This window comes from Cydia splendana, chromosome 8, assembly GCF_910591565.1.
Source record: "Cydia splendana chromosome 8, ilCydSple1.2, whole genome shotgun sequence".
In the NCBI taxonomy this organism is placed as follows: domain Eukaryota; kingdom Metazoa; phylum Arthropoda; class Insecta; order Lepidoptera; family Tortricidae; genus Cydia; species Cydia splendana.
Window position 1 is genome coordinate 14,684,591 of NC_085967.1, and position 18,713 is coordinate 14,703,303.

At 37.2% G+C, this 18,713-nt stretch overlaps 3 protein-coding genes across 3 annotated transcripts; 1 reads left to right on the forward strand and 2 right to left on the reverse strand.

Annotated features, from left to right (window-relative positions):
• Nucleotides 1–488: 488 nt before the first annotated feature.
• Nucleotides 489–8,556, reverse strand: LOC134792892 (uncharacterized). The gene is made up of 6 exons (XM_063764329.1): nucleotides 8,311–8,556; nucleotides 5,751–5,948; nucleotides 5,039–5,232; nucleotides 3,296–4,666; nucleotides 2,405–2,592; nucleotides 489–1,137 (listed from the first exon to the last, which is right to left on the reverse strand). Exons 1-6 carry the CDS (start codon nucleotides 8,408–8,410, stop codon nucleotides 555–557), a joined length of 2,634 nt encoding a protein of 877 aa, XP_063620399.1. The 5' UTR covers nucleotides 8,411–8,556; the 3' UTR covers nucleotides 489–554.
• A 2,763-nt stretch (nucleotides 8,557–11,319) lies between these two features.
• On the forward strand, nucleotides 11,320–14,907 carry LOC134793166 (coenzyme Q-binding protein COQ10 homolog A, mitochondrial). The gene is made up of 3 exons (XM_063764752.1): nucleotides 11,320–11,522; nucleotides 11,690–11,809; nucleotides 13,951–14,907. The coding sequence occupies exons 1-3, from the start codon at nucleotides 11,458–11,460 to the stop codon at nucleotides 14,393–14,395; spliced, it is 630 nt and encodes a 209-aa protein (XP_063620822.1). The 5' UTR covers nucleotides 11,320–11,457; the 3' UTR covers nucleotides 14,396–14,907.
• Nucleotides 14,908–14,919: 12 nt separating this feature from the next.
• Nucleotides 14,920–16,246, reverse strand: LOC134793169 (peptidyl-prolyl cis-trans isomerase H). The gene is made up of 3 exons (XM_063764756.1): nucleotides 16,059–16,246; nucleotides 15,786–15,962; nucleotides 14,920–15,228 (listed from the first exon to the last, which is right to left on the reverse strand). Exons 1-3 carry the CDS (start codon nucleotides 16,140–16,142, stop codon nucleotides 14,935–14,937), a joined length of 555 nt encoding a protein of 184 aa, XP_063620826.1. The 5' UTR covers nucleotides 16,143–16,246; the 3' UTR covers nucleotides 14,920–14,934.
• Between the last annotated feature and the right edge of the window lie 2,467 nt (nucleotides 16,247–18,713).

Sequence of the window (18,713 nt, forward strand, 5' to 3'; positions counted from 1 at the left end):
ATCTGGACATGCACTTTAACGTCGTAACAATAGATGCTTTGTTTAGATATTTGTGAACACCTTGGCCGCTCCGATATATCTAATGGCGACTGTGAGGGTTGAAATCTTAAATAGGCTTAATTCTGTTGGTCGTGAAATATAAAATAAATATTACTTATGTTATGTTAAACCATCTGTCAACCACAATCTAATGTAAATTTTGATGCTGTCAGCAGAGAATAAGTAATAGCAAGTAATAGTATTATCATACAGAACGGTCACGCACCGCCCCGCCCCGACTCGCATTACCTCGCCCCGCGCCTGGCCGCGACATGAATCTGGCGGACTTCTGGCGTCTTCTCAGTAAAGCGACTTACCCACACATACACAATCACGCGTGTACAGACGTGCCGCGCACACATAAGTGCAAATGATTTTTGATGTGTGGCGTGTCCGCACTGTGCTGTCAGTTCAAGAGGATATTGGGCCAGAAAAGAAATAGTCGCAAATAAATAAAATATTAACTTTATTGTTACAGTCATAACAAAAATTAAATCTTACTTACAATAAATTGACTAAACTTCAGCTTTTTTATTGAATTTCTTTTTCTTGTTTTTCTTGCCTGTGCCTTTCCCTTGTTCCTGAACTGGTTTATCAGTTTTAACTTTATCTGTTTTCAGCTGTCCAATTTGTTTTTTATTCTTCTTCTTCAATTTATTTTTGAGTTTTTTCGCGGCTGCAGCTTCAACTGATGGGGTAACCTTATTTTCATTCTTATTTGCTATCGGTTGATCATTCGCCGCGGGATTTTTGTTTTTATTTTTGTTTTTCTTATTTTTCTTTTTATTTGGACTTGGTGTAGGCGGAGCTCCTTTGTTGTTGGCAACAGGTTTGGGACTAGCTTGAACTTTAGACTGTACGTTATTTTGTGTCTGCCGTGTATCATTAGAAACTACTCCTTGGCTAGCATTAGGTTTCTTATTTTTCTTTTTCTTAGGTTTTTTGCCTTCGTTGTTAGCATTTACGTTTTGTTGAGGTTCCTTTGTTTCACTGGATTGTGAGTTATCCTTATTATCTGATCCTTGCTTGTTTTTCTTCTTCTTTTTCTTGTTCTTATTTTTGTTTTGATTGGTTGGTTGGGCATTATTGACTTGTGCGCTGTAAAAAAAATAGAAAACAATGATTATATAATATGTAACAGGTTCAAGAAAGTAGAACAGGGAATTTTCAATGTCATACTGTGCGACCTGAACAGGTGTGCAGAACTGCAGATCGTACTTAGGGGTTGTGCACAAATCACGCAAGGTGTTTTCGGCTACTTTTTGACCCCCTCTCCCCCTTGGTGATATTTGGTCAGGTTTTTGACTACCCCCCTCCCCCACATAACCTCACGTGTATTTTTTTTGAAATTTTCCATCTGACCGGCCAAGGCCACGCGCTCCAAAATTTGGGAAAATAGACTCGCTATTTTGAAGTGAAAACCGAGAAAAAGTATCTGCTCATGTGGTAGGAATTTTTTCTTAGTTTCGTTCACTGTAGAAAAATACACGTGTGGTCTCCTTATACCCCCCAACGCGATCTGTCGTGATTTTTTCGTGACCCCTCCCCCCTGTATAACCTCGCGTGATTTGGAAAAAATTGTCTATAAATAAGTCTAACAAACCAATATGTCAGTAGAAAAGGGCGCGTAATTCATAGTTTGTACAGAATATCAACTCTTACATCTTTCAAATCAGACTATAAAACTATTGATCTTGAAATAGGTATTTTATATAACAGGAAAACCGGGCAAGTGCGAGTCGGACTCGCGCACGAAGGGTTCCGTACCATAATGCAAAAAAAAAACGAAAAAAAAAGCAAAAATAAAACGGTCACCCATCCAAGTACTGACCACTCCCGACGTTGCTTAACTTTGGTCAAAAATCACGTTTGTTGTATGGGAGCCCCATTTAAAGCTTTATTTTATTCCGTTTTTAGTATTTGTTGTTATAGCGGCAACAGAAATACATCATCTGTGAAAATTTCAACTGTCTAGCTATCACGGTTCGTGAGATACAGCCTGGTGACAGACGGACGGACGGACGGACGGACGGACGGACGGACGGACGGACGGACGGACGGACGGACGGACGGACGGACGGACGGACGGACGGACGGACGGACGGCGAAGTCTTAGTAATAGGGTCCCGTTTTACCCTTTGGGTACGGAACCCTAAAAATCGCGTTTTAGATATTGGTGCTATTCTATTCAACTATAGCAATAAAAGTCTAAGCGACGTACACACAGCTGCAAAAGTGTATAGCCGCCTATGAATGGAATTCATGAATTCACTATTTAAACACTTTTGCAGCTCACCGTACATATTGATCCCCTTAAGTACCTTTGGCGGTCCTTGTATACATTTTTATATTTTTAATATCTTACCCTGGCTTAGCTTGGGTATTTTTATTCGGTTTCGTCTTCTTGGCGGCCGGCGCTGGAGTGGCGGTGTCAGGTGCTGGTCTCTTGGTGGCAGTCTTATCACCTTCGGCACTAGTGTCAGCTTCGTCTTGTGTGGTCTCTGTATTCTCTTTGCCCTCCTCTTGTTCGTCATCATCCTTGAAAGGCTCAGGCTGTAACATATAAAAGCATATATTAGTTAGTAATATTTTTCAGTTCAGTTCAGTTCATTTATTTTGTTAAGAAATGTTTTTGTAGTAATCTTCTTCCTCCTTGCGTTATCCCGGCATTCTGCCACGGCTCATGGGAACCTGGGGTCCGCTTGACAACTAATCCCATGATTTGACATAGGCACTAGTTTTTACGAAAGCGACTGCCATCTGATCTTCCAACCCAGAGGGGAAACTAGGCCTTATTGGGATTAGTCCGGTTTCCTCACGATGTTTTCCGTCACCGAAAAGCAACTGGTAAATATCAAATGATATTTCGTACATAAGTTCCGAAAAACTCATTGGTACGAAGCGGGGTTTGAACCCGCGACCTCCGGATTGAAAGTCGCACGCTCTTACCGCTAGGCCACCAGCGCTCCCAAATGTTTTGTAGTAATATTCTCAAATAATTTAACTTAGGGTGGTATTCCACCTGTTCAATTTCTTTGTCCAATGTCAGTGCGTCTCTCTCGTTCACTTTACAAGTTAGCAAAATGTGAGACGCAATACACATTGGACAAAGAAATTGGACAGGTAGAATACCACCCTTAGCAATCTTTCTGAATTATTTTTTTGCTCTATAACAATACCACCGCGGTTTGAAGTTTGAACACACGATTTTTCTCCATCACTATTCCACTTCCACTAACACTTCCAGTATACTTACAATAACATTCGAGAATTTCTTCAATTTGGCGACAAAGAACCCGTCCATGTTGTGCGTATGAGGATAGAATCTTCTAGTCAACTTCAATGAAGGGTGGAACCTGTGATGTCTATACTTCACGAAGCCCTCTGTACCAAAATCAAGACCTGTAGGAACCAGCTTCACATTCCTCCGTTTCAAAGCATAGTTCACTACCCATTCATTTTCTTCAGGCAATATAGAACAAGTAGAATAGACTATGTACCCTCCAGTACTGGACTTCGCATTGCAACAATCAATAGCAGCTAAGAGCAACTGCCTTTGTAAGTTGAAGCATCTTTGAATGTCTTGCTGATCCTTCGTAGTTTTAACACTCGGGTCTTTAGCAATAACACCTGTACCAGTGCAGGGAGCATCCAAAAGAACCCTATCAAATCCTTTTATCACTTCCGGGAATTGTCTGCCGTCGTAGTTACAAATAACAGCATTTACAACTCCAAGTCTATGGAAGTTGCCAACAATAGCTTTAGTTCGCTCCTTGTTAGCGTCATTTGCGAATAATGCCCCAGTATTCTTCATGATGGCAGCGATATGCGACGCTTTACCACCAGGGGCAGCGCACATGTCCAAAATCCTCTCTTTCTCTTGAGGCGCTAGGGCCATCACAGGTAAATAACTTGATGCACCCTGTAAAATGTAATGGCCAGCCAAATACTCTGGTGTTGCACCAATAGGCACGGTGGAACTGTACACAACAAGGCCAACTTTACTCCATTTTCCAACTGGATCCAAGTTCACTCCTCTATTAATAAGAGCTTGAGCCAATTCCCTCCTCCTTGTCTTAAGACTGTTAGTTCTAATCGTTACAGGTCGCGCAGTTTCACTTGCCTCTAAAAACTCTACTAACTCTTGTACAGGGAATATCTGCATTAGTATTTCCATTAGAAATTCATTGTAACTGTAATAAAGACATAAGTCTTTAAGAAGTAGCTCAGTATATTCACATCTGGATCTACCATCTTCCTTCAAACGGTTGAAATCACCGAGAACATTGACAACATCTTTGATTCTTTGCAATACATCTTGTAGATTGCTTGGATTTTGTAATTCTTCTTCTGTGGGAAACGCAAATACATCTTGCTTAGCAATGTTTAGCTGCATCTCTTCATCAGCAAGTTTTTTGTCAAGTTTCTGTTTTTTCTTTAGCTTAATGTTAGCTTTTTCAATGGGAAGCATGTCATCATCATCATCATCGTCATCCTCGTCACTTTTATCTTCGCTGGAGTCAGAATTATACTCTAATTTTGAAGATGTAGCTGTCCCTTCATCTTCAGAGGTGACATCACCATTTTCCTGATCTGAATCGGCAAACAAATCATCCAGTTTTCCAACCTGAAATAATAATAAATTAAAAGAATAATTGATGCCATCAGAGAGGGTGGGGAAGTGAACTTTTGTGATAGTTATAAGGGGTTATAGTTATATTTTACTTTTGATAGAAGGTAGCTTAGTTTTTGAACTAATTAAGATTTTGTGTGATTACTAAACATTATTTGTATTTTAAAATAGGATAGAATAGTAATTTAAAATAAGGTGGATCTAGCTAATCTTTCAAACAGTTCTTACTAATTATTATTGTCTCAGTTAAGGACACTTAGGTCTCTTCTAACTGATATTGTTATGTCTACAGGCTGGCAGTACACAGTAAAATAAAACCAGGACATAATTGACCACCCACAAAATTACCTATCTCATGATACCTACCTTATAATTTTCACCAGCTTTAGGTTTGTCATTGTCGTCACTGTCGGCTTCCTGCTCGGACTCCTCAGCGGACCCATCATCAGAGCCTTCTTCTTCAGAACCCTCGTCATGACCACTGTCACTTTCTGCCTCAGGCTTCTGGGCTTTGGCTTTCTTCTTTGGCTTCAGCCATTCTTTGTTGTCATCGGTGAAGCCTGTAAATAAAATGATGTGATGCTGATGATGCAAATAATTTTAAAAGTAAATGTTACACACTGTAGGAAACTAAAAAGAATAGTAAAGAAAGACACAATCCAGCAAAGTTATATTGTAACTTAAATTCAATCAAATATTTAATTATACAGTCAAAAGAGAAAAGGAACCTTAGTGTTTAGTGTGACAAAGTCTTACAATAAAGAAAACAACAAATACCACAAAAAGATTATGCCAATAGCAACCAAGTGTGAAAATATTTTGTTAAGAACAAGTTTTTATGTGATATATGCACTAGCCTTGTTGGTAGTGACCCTATAGTGACCTTGTCACGTCTACCAAGTGGGAGGACCCACGTTTGTATCCTGTAAAAATGCCCTCATTATTGTGTTCTTGAGTTATGGATGTTTTTCTGTGTATGTAAGTTTTTTATTGTATTTTATTACATGTCTATAGCCTTTTATTGTATTGTAGCCTTATAGAGTGTCCTCAAATATCATATTTTAATATTTATACACACCTTGTACACTCTCATCTTCAGACTCATCAGAATTGTCTTCCGCCTCCACCTGCTTGACTACAGTCTGCTTAGCCACATTCTTCTTAGCTTCTTTCAGTGCTTTTCTCTTCTCTGCTAACTCTGCTTTCTTCTTGGCCCTTCTTGCTGCCCTCTGTTTCTGTCTATGGCTCATCTTTTTTGTCTCATTTTCATCCTCCACTGTAACATAAAATTACTATTATTATATAATTAATCTACAATATAGTATAATCTCTGGAATCTAGCACTAAGGACTCATTAAGATGGTGCGAGAACTTGCATGCAAGTTTCATTATATTGCAGTATTCAATCGGTCGGCTGTATTGGATGTAACCTCAAAAGTCCGCAATATATTTATAATCGCATGTGAGTTTGTAACCCCTCTAAATGAGCCTTAATGCTGGCAGGAGTATGGGGCTGATAGAAAGCTTGGATTACTACAAAGCTTGTATTACAGCATGAACGAGCATATTGTTTGTAAGTATAGTGAAAAGGTATATATAAATGACCAAACAAATAATTTTGTAATTCACCATCAATTCCTATTTCTGCTGTATACTTAAAGATGGCAGTTTTATATAAACCACACCATGATGTATTACTTGGATGTGTATTACGTCCAAAAGAGTTAAGAATAGAATAGAATAGAATAGAATAGAAATGGTTTATTTGGTGTTGAAATACATGCTTAACCTATAATACATCTTATTCTAGTACAAGACACCAAAATGGATGGCACTCAGCATATGCCGATGACTAATGTCCTTAGCCAAGGCGCTGGTTTTCAGGGCAATCAATTTAAATACATATAAAAAATATAAAATAAAGCAAAACTTAAGAGAGAGAGATAACATATGGGAGAAGAGGTGACAGTTAAAATTGCAGCTCTTTGAAGGTGCAGGGCTAGACCAAGAATTGTAGTAAAATTACAATAAATCAGGAATGAGGCTAAGTCTAAGAAAAACTTAATGTAGCCCCTAACAAAGAAGAAGAAGTGCTTCATTGTTTAGACAGGTTCTTCAAAGTGATTCCACAGTACATTAATGTATGAAACCAACAGCTTGACGGAGTCAAAATAATGTTTCAGTTAAACTTTTTAAACTTGTTAAACTAATTAACACAAATATACTATTCATGGTCTAATAAAACATGGTCTTCTCTTCCCAGAGTGACACGGGCCTACGTCACAATAACATTGCCACTTTATTTCAACATAACATGTTACATGGGTATATTATACCTATGGTTAATAAGTTAAAATATTTCTTTATACTTTATAATTTTCATTTATATGTATTTTATCTTAAATTTTACAATAACACGTCATTTTTAATTATTCGTTAGCAATATCTTCTGATTCACGAAAGAAATTTAGATAACTTCATGCCCTGACCGTCATCCCTTTCGAACGCGTGTTAATTGTTATTTCCTTCTCGCTCAGTGTCAGCAGTCGCAGTGTTTTCCAAACTTTTCACGTCATAAGCTTGGTAATTAATGTGTAACTGTGAATTAGTTTTTCAAACGTTTGTCTTGTATAGATAAATAAAGTTTAATTTAATACATTAGATTTGTTTTATTTTACTATGTTTCTACATGAATAACTTAAAATTAATGCCGTTAAAATAATTTTCACTGTTGGTTAAAATTCTCCCACATTTTAAAGTTTGAGAACCTGTAAACAGCATGATGACGTACGCCCGTGTCAGTTAGGTCATACGCGAATCTCGGAATAGAGTACCAGGCGGAGTATATTATTATACCATGATACTATTTTATTTTATTTTATTTTTATTTTATAGCCTTGTATCAGAATATGTGACGTATCGTTTGTTTAATTATTTTCCATTGGTAATTATTCTGTGTGCCCTTTGGCAAAGGCCTCCCCCAACACTTTCCAATCTTCTCTCTTCTGTAGCAGTCTGTTCCAGGTTTTGCCAGCTGCTTTTACCAAATCATCCTCCCATCTTCTGAAAGGTTTTCCTCTCTTTCTCTTGCCCTCTCTTGGGTACCATAGTGTTGCTGATTTATTCCATTTGTCTTCTCCTCTAATTACATGGCCAGCCCATTCCCACTTAAGTGTTCTTAGCTTTAGCACCACATCCTGATTATGTTGTGGTTGATTTTAACTATTTTCCTCTTTCCCATCATGCTTCGTTCCATGCTTCGTTGGCAAGTACGAAGTTTGGTTTGTTGTGATTTGGTGAGCGCCCAAGTCTGGCATCTGTATGTTAGAATAGGGAGTATGCACGTAGTTTTCCTTTAACTGAGATCTTCATTGTTTTGTCTTTCATTATTTCTCTGAACGACCAGTATCTCTTCCAAGCAAACAAATATACTACATAGGGTTATATACATATAGTAAAGTATATTCGAAAATAGCAAAACTAGCCTCAAAATTAAGGTCTTGTGCCGAATTATGGTACATTATCTTGCACCTACAGATATTATTTAAGCATAACTAAAGGTTTTAGGTAAGTTGTATGCCATATCGTTTAGGATAGTTTTGGAATATATATGACTAGTTTAAGACAAAATTACTTACACAATTCTTTTCTGAAAACTGGATCCGGTTGTTTCCTGGCTTTTCTACCGGGACCCTTCTTAACTTTTTTGGTTTCATCAAACTTTGCTTTACGACCCATTTTAAAATAAGTTTACTAATAAAATCTTACAACATTAAGTAAAATATGCTAAAATCACTTTAAACCACCACGCACACAGAAACAAAACACGTGCTCTAAATCGAAGCTTGCCGTGAAACCGCGCCGCGCCGCTAGCCGCTACGCTCCCGCAGTGAAGTATGGTCTGTCAGTGTCACTGTCAATGTCATGTCAAAATGTATCATAGAAAATAGGATCCTATAGAAGTGGTATACGCGTGCCTCTGTGAGGGACAAAACTCTCATATATATTATACTACTCTTTGGACAAAACATACTTAATGCGACACTATTAAAGTCGCGGTGCGGTGCGGTAGTGTGTTACTATTTTTACAGATAACAATCTCTTTCTCGCTCTCACTTATGGGTGCGACGCACCAAGGTCACGGTGCGGTGCGATAGTGTGTTACGGCCTTAAGATTAGTCGAATTTATTTGTTGCCCACCATAATCAATACTAAATTTTCGGTGGAGAACAAATAAAATGTGAGACTGTGACAAGAACACACAATAATAGCTCTATCGCTGCAACTCCTACTGAAAGATACATAAAGGCCCCTGTACACAATGGGCCATCGCCGGCCATTCTGGGGGACGCATTTATTATTTATTTATGACTTGCTGAGGCGCTGAGGCTATTGCATTAGAGGGAGCAAGTGATATTGCTACCTCATTCCACCGCATGGCTGAGTCCCTTGGACTGGCCGGCGATGGCCCATTGTGTACTGGGGCCTTAAGACTATCTATCCCATAGATTTAATATATAGAGATCCCGTCTCAGCGAGCTGTCACTGTTGCCACTTTTGTTTAGTGTACGATTAACCATAGACTTATAAGATATAGAGACGGTGTCTCAGCGAGATGTCACTGTTGCCACTTTTGTTTAGTGTACGATTAACAATGAGGCCCACCTTGCTGTAGCCATGTCGATAAAGTCATATCAATAAACTATCGACATTTCTTGCAATTTTAATTTTACTTCAAAGGTTTAACGGTACCTAAAATGAACAAAAACGCTTTTATTCTTTATTGTGGTTATCAGATCACAATTTTATAGTCACGCCCCAGCAGGGAACCAAGGGAAAGTTCAGATATTTAATTAAAATACATAAATACCTCCTAAAATATGTGTTCCGCAATAATTGAATTATATTATTATATTATAATATACATATTTATTATCCATTAGCATTTCAATTATGTTTATGTTTAACGAAGATATTGAAGCTTCAATTAATCGCTATTTCGTTCCGCTGTGTAGCGTTTATCGATATATAACATGATTAAAATCGACTTTTCACATCCCTAAAAGAGCACACATATACGCTTTTACCCACATATACACAGCCTGGGCGCATCACAAAAGGCAACACTTGATTTAAAGTCCATCTTGTCAACAGTATGGTTGTCCTTTTTTGACAAACGGCATTTTTAAAAGAGCGAGGAGAGAGAAATGATACTAGTTGCTGCGCCGTGAAAGAGAACAGAAAACGTTGGGCCCTTGCGATTAACAATGAGGCCCACCTTGCTGTAGCCATGTCGATAAAGTCATATCGATAAACTATCGACATTTCTTGCAATTTTAATGTTACTTCAAAGGTTTAACGATACCTAAAATGAACAAAAACGCTTTTATTCTTTATTGTGGTTATCAGATCACAATTTTATCGTCACGCCCCAGCAGGAAACCAAGGGAAAGTTCAGATATTTAATTAAAATACATAAATACCTACTAGAATATGTGTTCCGCAATAATTGAATTATTTTATAATATATTAATAATATTAATTGATTGTGTGTATATTTTTTATAATATTATAATATATTAATTATCCATTAGCATTTCAATTATGTTTATGTTTAACGAAGATATTGAAGCTTCAATTAATCGCTATTTCGTTCCGCTGTGTAGCGTTTATCGATATATAATATGATTAAAATCGACTTTTCACATCCCTAAAAGAGCACACATATACGCTTTTACGCACACATACACAGCCTGGGCGCATCAAAAAAGGCAACACTTGATTTGAAGTCCATCTTGTCAACAGTATGGTTGTCCTTTTTTGACAAACGGCATTTTTTAAAGAGCGAGGAGAGAGAAATGCTACTAGTTGCTGCGCCGTGAAAGAGAACAGTAGGGCTACCGCCAATACCGAAAATCGTCAATTGCGGGCATTTTTCTCTGTCACTCTAATTACGCCTTCATTGGAGTAAAAGAGTAAGATCCCCGCAATTTGCGAATTTCGGTTTTCGTGGTAGCCCCTCAGAAAACGTTGGGCCCTTGATCTATCCTGTTCAGTCACTTCCCCCAACCTTTCATGCCAGATCCAGTTATATAGATTAATGAAATGTATAAAGCCACAACAGACGAGCGTACCGGACCGCGACCATGGAGTGCTTCTAAGAATAGCGTACAATATGTACAGGCTAGGCATAGGCAAGTCCAGACGGGAACAATTTTTCACCAGTCTCAATCAATGGTGTGGACGCCAACGCCAATTTGGGTCACAGTCTATCTCTATTCATTCCGGTACTTCAATATTTCTTGTATATAAAAATCCTTGGTCGTGACCAAAGAATATAATACTCTCTAGGTCGGGACACTCGCGACTATGTGAGAGCGAGAGTGATAATATTACTGTCCATAACCGAACCGAACCATACTCATGGTTCGACTACTTAGGATGTCTATTAAATCAATGTTGAGGCAGTATGGCCTATGGTCTTCGCCTGCCCATGAATAATAAAACGGGCAATGTCACTGTCACGAGACCGTGACACTGACAGACAGCCTGTCTATCAGTGGGACGGAGTGTCAAAACTGTCAGTCAGCCTCAGCAAGTCACAGCAGAGTATGTCAATGTCAGTGCCAGACGTGCCAGTTGCTTGCTGAAATCCTCTTTAGTCGAAACTACTGATGATTGTCTGGATTATAGAAAAAATCCAGGGCATACAAATGGAATTTTAGTGACAATGTTTTGCAGTTACCATAAAATAGGCACAATTGAACTTTCAAATATAATACAACATGGTTATAATGAGAATTTATTGTGCTGCTGTAAGACTCCTGTCAAGAACAGATTCAAAGTCAAGGTAATAGAAACGCAATAGATGTTTTTTTTTACATATTTCAAAGATATTCATGTGATTACGTCGCCTAATTTCTTCCATTTATTTATTTTTTGGCTTAGAGTTTCAGTTGACCTTCAAATAAGTAGCCAAACTTACTCTTCCTTGTTATTTAATTTCACTTCCTATAGGTTTCAGGGTCATGGCAGAAATAGACTAGTTGACAACACATGGCAGCAACAAAATCGCACGTTCTTCACCTTCCCTAAACAAAGCCGTAATCGCGAGTACCGCGGGAGGCAGCTAGTGGGGTGAGTATTGTATGATACTGTAATTGTACCTTTTTAGTGATTATTATTGGAGGGTCAAACATACTGACTGAGTGGACCCCACGCTACAACACAAAAAGGAAAAGAGGCAGGCAATACAAAAGATGGTCAGATGATTTAAAGAAAACTGCTGGTCCACTATGGACACGGCTAGCCAGAGACAGAGAGGCATGGAAGGCAATGGAGGAGGCCTTTGTGTCAAAAGGACACGTCGAGCCGACGGTTGTTGCAAACACATAAATAAATAATTAAATACTGTATTAAATTTTATTAACTATATGTTCGATAATAAAAGGCTTTGAAATTGAATTTGAAGTGATTATTATGCCAAAATGATGATGATCTGTAGTAGAGATGCAACGGATAGTTGTTTGGCCGGATACCGGATACCGGATATTCGGCCTGACCATCGGCCGAATATCCGGTATCCGGCCGCCGAATAGTCGGCCAGCGGAACTATACCTACATTTCGGTTTTTCAGATGCGCATTCTGCAAGTTTGACCTGTTTCCTAGTGAACGTTCACGTGGACACATTTCTGGTTCGAAATGAGTGCGCGTGCAAGTCAGTGGAATGTTTAAAATAATAAACAAGTGTGATTATGATCAAGACTGTTTCTTAAATCCAATTAGTTTAATCCGAAATCAAGCAATGTTACTATCCGGTATCCGGCCGGATAGTAGGTCTATCCGGTATCCGGCCGGATATTAAAATCATGGCCGGATACCGGATAGTAACCGAATATCCGGTGCATCTCTAATCTGTAGCTAGGTACTTAACTGTTTAAAATAAGAAAATAGTAGAGAGAATAAAGTCGATAGCCTTCGATGATATCAGAGGGACATCTCGATATACATATGTATGTAGATAAATACATACTTATATACATAGAAATACACCCATGACTCCGGAACAAATATTTGTGTTCATCACACAAATAAATGCCCGTACCGGGATTCGAACCCAGGACCATCGGCTTCACAGGCAGGGTCACTACCTACTAGGCCAGACCAAATTCTATAATACCTACATTTATTTAGATATTCATTTCTAATCTCTGAATTATTAAATTTATATTTTCATTCACGGTATATTTATAGGTGATGAATGACTGCCAATTTTGTGCATCATACTCCAGAGAAAGTTATATGCGTATAGTTACACAGATGTGAGTTCTCACACCATCGAAATGAGCCCTAAAGGTGTATACTTACCGTGGCGTGATTGTGTTCACAATTAGTTTACCTTACATTATCATTTCCAATAATTAGATACTTATTCTGTCTAAGCAATTGGAATTACCTCTAAATATGAAATATCTCTAAGTAATGATTCAATTAGCAATTAACTAATGATGAAGGTTAACAAGGATTTACTCTACTATTGCTCAAAATAATACATTGTGGTACCTACAGACCGACCCTTGCCTAGATTTATATTATATTGCATTCTTGAGTTATGGTTTACTCTTTGATGTCAAGCTCTATTATGAATAGTCTTGATATTACACCAATTTAGTTTTTTTTCAAACCTAATTTGTTCAAACCTCTCTGTTCTTTGTTCTCTTGACAAGTATTTGCAGCATTTTCAAAAATATCCATGCTGTAAGAAAACTGAACCCTACTTTTAACATAATGACAATGTGTTGTCCCTCCAGTATAATTTTGGGTCTATTTTTTATGACAACATACCTACTCATTGTATATGGATTTGTGATTCCCATTATAATAATTGTTCATTCATTTGTCCATATCAGTTCAATGGTTTGGAAATATATGTATGTATAAACGCATCTTTAGGCATAATAGGCAGCATAGGTGACGTGGGCCACCCCTCTCAGGAAACTGTAGATTACTAAAAAAAAAGTTCCACAATCAATTATGGACTTGCTCAGCCGTTGTCTATGTATAAAATGTATAAGATAGAATAAAATGGAAATCTATGGAGGAGGCCAACGTCAAAGGACGAGTTGAAGTTAAAGTTATAAAACCGAATTAATATATACTACCAACTGACTTCAATTAATAAAGGCTAATTACAATTACAATGCATAAAAGAAACAAGCTATTTATCACTTTACTAATAATATAAGTGTTAGTCTAATCTTAAGTTTTGGTTTTTCAGATACACCATGGAACAAATGTATGAAGTTGTTGCCGATGTAGAGAATTATCACAAATTTGTACCTTGGTGCAAGCAGTCACTAGTGAAACAAAAATCAAGTAATCGACTAGTAGGTGAACTCATAGTCGGATTCCCTCCTATAAACGAAAGCTATACATCCATTGTGACCCTAGTCAAACCACATTTAGTAAAAGCGGAGTGTACAGATGGCCGACTTTTCGAACATCTAATCACTGTCTGGAGATTTAGCCCTGGTCTCAAAAAAGAACAACAATCCTGTGTAGTGGACTTCCACATAGATTTTGAATTCCGTTCAGTATTTCATTCCCAAATATCAAATTTATTCTTTGACCAAGTTGCCAAAAAAATGGAAGGAGCATTCATTGCTGAAGTTGGTAATAGATTTGGTACAGCAACTATGCCTCCAAGAAATTTACTAATCTGAAATTATTAGTACAGTTAAATTATCTCGAAAATCCAGCACTAATTCTGATATTAAGACACAAGAGACCTGGATTCATAGAAAATTCGGATTACTTACTGAAGTTTGAGCAAATCTACAAGTACATATTGATGCGCTTTAAGTATGTTCTAATAATAAAATAATAAATTGAATAAAAATGTCGTTTTAGCCAATTATAAATAAAAAGCACCCCTTTTATTGCCAGATTACTACCACCATAATAAGTGCCGGATTATCGAGATTTCACTGTACTGTTAGTCTCTAGTATTCTCCTATTTGTGATCTGGAATATGTTCTCAAGTAAGAATGTTCACCATGAAAGAGAATATAAGTACTTTAAAATTCGTACAACTCCTGAAATTATATAAGATTTGACAAATTTTGTTACCTATGTGTAAGTGATATTATATTATATTTTCCTGAAAGAAATTTATTTATTGTAACATAATGGAAGCCAAGCTTCCATAATACAGAAGGAAATAAAAATATGTTAAGAATTTTAAAAGTTGTTTTTTTTTTATTTACATTTGGCCACACTGTGAAATTGTGACTGGTATTTTTGGTTTATTATTAGGACCTGTGGGTACATTTTCTATTTTTCTCATAACTAATAATCCATCAATGACTCGTCCGAACACTACATGCTTATTGTCTAAGAAGTTGCACTTTGCACAAGTTATGAAGAATTGGCAGCCATTTGTGTCCTTCCCACTGTTAGCCATGGACAGTAGACCTGGAGAATCATGTTTTAAGCCAAAATTCTCGTCTGCAAATGTACTCCCTCCGTAGATACTCATGACACCAGTACCATCTCCCTGAGAAAGAAAAAATGAATGTATGTAAATAAAACATTAGATAGAATACTAATAAGACTGAAGATGCAAAAATATTGTGTACAGTCAGCATTAAATAGATAGGGATGACCAAAGTGGCGAAATATATGGGAACACACCCTTATTTCTATGGTAACAAAGGTGTCTTACTATAAAATAGGCTACTTTGGCTGACACTTATCTATTTGATGCTGAATGTACATTATTGTTGTGTCTTTTAGACCTTTCTCTTAGTCTGAAGCACCAATGTATGTCTAAAAAGAACTATTGCCTATGATATTAAACTCATATAAACAAAAAATGTGACAGATTCCAAACTAAAATTGCTTCTCATTTTGATTACATGACAATATATCAATGTGGAAATATGGTGACTAGTGTAAGACACAGTTCTTGGGACAGTTCTCTTCTTTATTAGTATCCTATAATCATCACCTATGTAACTTAATTATTTTTATTGGCAAAAAATTTACTAGGTACTTTATTTTAGTGGTATGATTAAAAAATACAAATCTTAAAATCGAATTTAAATTACTTACATTTACAAAATCGCCTCCTTGTATCATGAAATCTTTGATGACTCTGTGAAACGTAGCACCCTTGTACCCTAAAGGTACACCATCCCTTCTGTATTCGCCGGTACAAAATTCTCTGAAGTTTTCACTAGTCTTGGGTACAACATCAGCAAATAACTCAAAAATCATTCGCCCTATTTCCTGTAAATTTGTAACATCAATTTAATAATAGAAACATTAAAGCTGAGTAACAAGAATAATATTTAAGTTTATTGGTTGTAAAACTTGTAAACCTACCATTGTTCCAACAGTAATATCGAAGAATACTACGGGATTGTTGGGGTGCCTCAATTGAGACTGAATTTGATTCCAAGTCGGCATTCTTACAACAGTACCTTACGTTAATTACAGGAAATTATGAACTTTTACTTAAATAATAACAAATAAGTTAGGTTATTGCAAAAATGCACAGCTCGTTCGCTTGTCTTGTTGCTAGGGGAGCGTTCTAAAACTAAACTGAAAGTGATTATAAAACACGAAACATGTTAATAAAGCTAGTGATACAACGTCGAACATTGCCGTATTTCCCTAACTTTTTTATTAAAGTTGCATCTCCTTTTTCAATGTGACGATGAAAATGATGCAGCAAGAAATCACTAAGTAAATTTTTGTCATCCCCACCCTCTTTGGGTTAAAACCTGTTAAAACGGACAAAATTTGTTTCACTAGTTGTAAAGATTCGAAAAATCACCAGCGTGTCGACCATGGTCGTGTCGTGTTGTGCGTCGTCGTTGTGTCTATAAAAGCTATTACAGACGGGCGTACCGGACCGTGACCTTGGTCCCGTACAGATATCTCACTCTCGCTATACATATAGATGGTCAAGCAAATCTTGTCAGTAGAAAAAGGCGCGAAATTCAAATTTTCTATGAGACGATATCCCTTCGCGCCTACATTTTTCAAATTTGCCGCCTTTTTCTATTGACAAGATCTGCTTGACCAACTATAACTGCGTCCCCGGACGTAAGCAGGAACAAGGTAAGGTTGGAGTCCGGTACGCCCGTCTGTTGAAGCTTTTAAAACACACATTTTATTTGGATCGTGTAGCATAACCTTATGGGATTAACATCCGTATTCTATTCGATTGATCGGTCAATTTAGTTGTACCAGTAGTCGGCAATGTATCGCGAGTGTAGAGTGGGCTTAATATGTAATGCAATTATAGATGACGTCTGTAGAGCCCATTAGCACGCATCATGAAAAATTTGAGGTTATGGCCCCATTCGCACGACAGCTTAAAAAGCGTTGCGTTAAAACCCGACGTTGGCGCTTTTTTACCGTTTCCAATATTTGTGTTCATATGAACGCTTAAAAATCACTTGTGAGTCGTACTGCCACGTACGCATCTCAGCAAAGCCATACTTTATTTGCTATTACGACGTATTATTTGAAATGACAACATAACACTAAGGCCCCGTTCGCACGGCAGCTTTTTCAACGCGCGTTAAAATAGCGTTTGAATGACACAAATGGATAACCATGTATGTATTCACACGAAGGCGGTTTTTAAGCGCAGCGCTTTTTTATCGAGCACTGTTCGATTTTCGGCGTTGAGCGTTGGCGTCAAATTGAATAGAGCATACGGAACTCCGTGTATCTGTTCTCACAAGCGTTAAAAAAGCGCCGGCGCTGCAGTCAGTTGTCTGTCAAGTGTCAATTTTTGGTGTCAATCGTCAAGATTATTATTATTTTCACCTTAAAAATGTCAACTTATGCTTACAAATTCCTGAAATATTCAAGCTATATTCAATTGTCAAACTTCAAACTTGTCAAATCAATCAAACCGACGGACCTGTGATCAAATCATAACATAACAATATTTTTTTTTTTTACTTGGCAGTTGAAGTCACAGTATAATTTACAATGTTTAAAAAGTCATGTGCTTGTGCGTAATGAATTGTCATTAATCCGAGAACTATTATCATGGCTAATATTAGCAATGAATCAAAGTTTCCTGATTACTACGAAGTTCTACAATGCCATAGAACTGCCTCGAACGAAGAGCTGAAGAAGAGTTATCAAAGTCTTGTACTGTCTACCCATCCAGATAAAGTAAGTTGTAATCAAGACCGTTTCCTGCTTATTCAAAAAGCGTGGAATGTCCTTCGGGATCCAGAATCCAGGAAAGTGTATGATGCACAGTTATCCAGTTCAGAGAATAATTCTGAAGTTCTTCTATATGATGTGATAAGTTTGAATGACATGGAATTTGATGATGGCGTATATACTTATTTGTGTAGATGTGGTTCAAATTATGTGCTTGAAGAAACGGACAGAAATGATAATGAACAATCAGTGATAATTGACTGTGATGAGTGTTCATTTTCATTAAAAGTAAATTGTTGAAAAATCACAATATTAAGAAATCAGGTTAGATCCATATGTGTTATATATTTTATGTATATGTAAATAAATTGTTATAATTATTGTAATATGATTCTCATTTATTTCAGATTAAAAGACCTGTATATTATTTTTTTAAATGGTGAAATGCTTATGAAGTGGGGAGGGTTGAAGGTGAAACATGAAGTGTGTATGTAAGTAAATAAATAAACTTCTTAGTATTGTCAGATTATGCTCCAAGTCCAAGCTAATGAAGACCTTGAGCTACATAAGTACAGTTGCCATGATACATTAGAGCGGCCAAGACGCTCACAAATATCTGAACACACCTCTGTGTCAAGGTGTTAGAGTGCATTTTTGCATATTTTTGAGCACCTCGGCCGCTCCGCTATATATGATGGCAACTATACATAAAAATAATTGTAAATAGAAGGCTCACCTAAAAGATGTATGCAGTTTATTGAAACTTGTGTAGCATTTGATTTGAATGTAGCTTTAGTGCTGTTTAGAACTAAAGCAGTTGTAGTAGTGATAGTAGTAATAGCTGTA

Excerpts from the sequence above, each read along its gene's own strand:
- LOC134792892 (XM_063764329.1), bottom strand. The coding sequence starts at position 8,410 with ATGGGTCGTAAAGCAAAGTTTGATGAAACCAAAAAAGTTAAGAAGGGT. Across the intron at positions 5,949-8,310 it reads AGTTTTCAGAAAAGAATTGT|TGGAGGATGAAAATGAGACA; the intron begins GTAAGTAATTTT and ends TTTATGTTACAG. Across the intron at positions 1,138-2,404 it reads AATACCCAAGCTAAGCCAGG|CGCACAAGTCAATAATGCCC; the intron begins GTAAGATATTAA and ends TTTTTTTTACAG.
- LOC134793166 (XM_063764752.1), top strand. The coding sequence starts at position 11,458 with ATGGTTATAATGAGAATTTATTGTGCTGCTGTAAGACTCCTGTCAAGA. Across the intron at positions 11,523-11,689 it reads AGAACAGATTCAAAGTCAAG|GTTTCAGGGTCATGGCAGAA; the intron begins GTAATAGAAACG and ends CACTTCCTATAG. Across the intron at positions 11,810-13,950 it reads CGCGGGAGGCAGCTAGTGGG|ATACACCATGGAACAAATGT; the intron begins GTGAGTATTGTA and ends TTGGTTTTTCAG.
- LOC134793169 (XM_063764756.1), bottom strand. The coding sequence starts at position 16,142 with ATGCCGACTTGGAATCAAATTCAGTCTCAATTGAGGCACCCCAACAAT. Across the intron at positions 15,963-16,058 it reads ATATTACTGTTGGAACAATG|GAAATAGGGCGAATGATTTT; the intron begins GTAGGTTTACAA and ends ACAAATTTACAG. Across the intron at positions 15,229-15,785 it reads AAGGAGGCGATTTTGTAAAT|GGAGATGGTACTGGTGTCAT; the intron begins GTAAGTAATTTA and ends TTTCTTTCTCAG.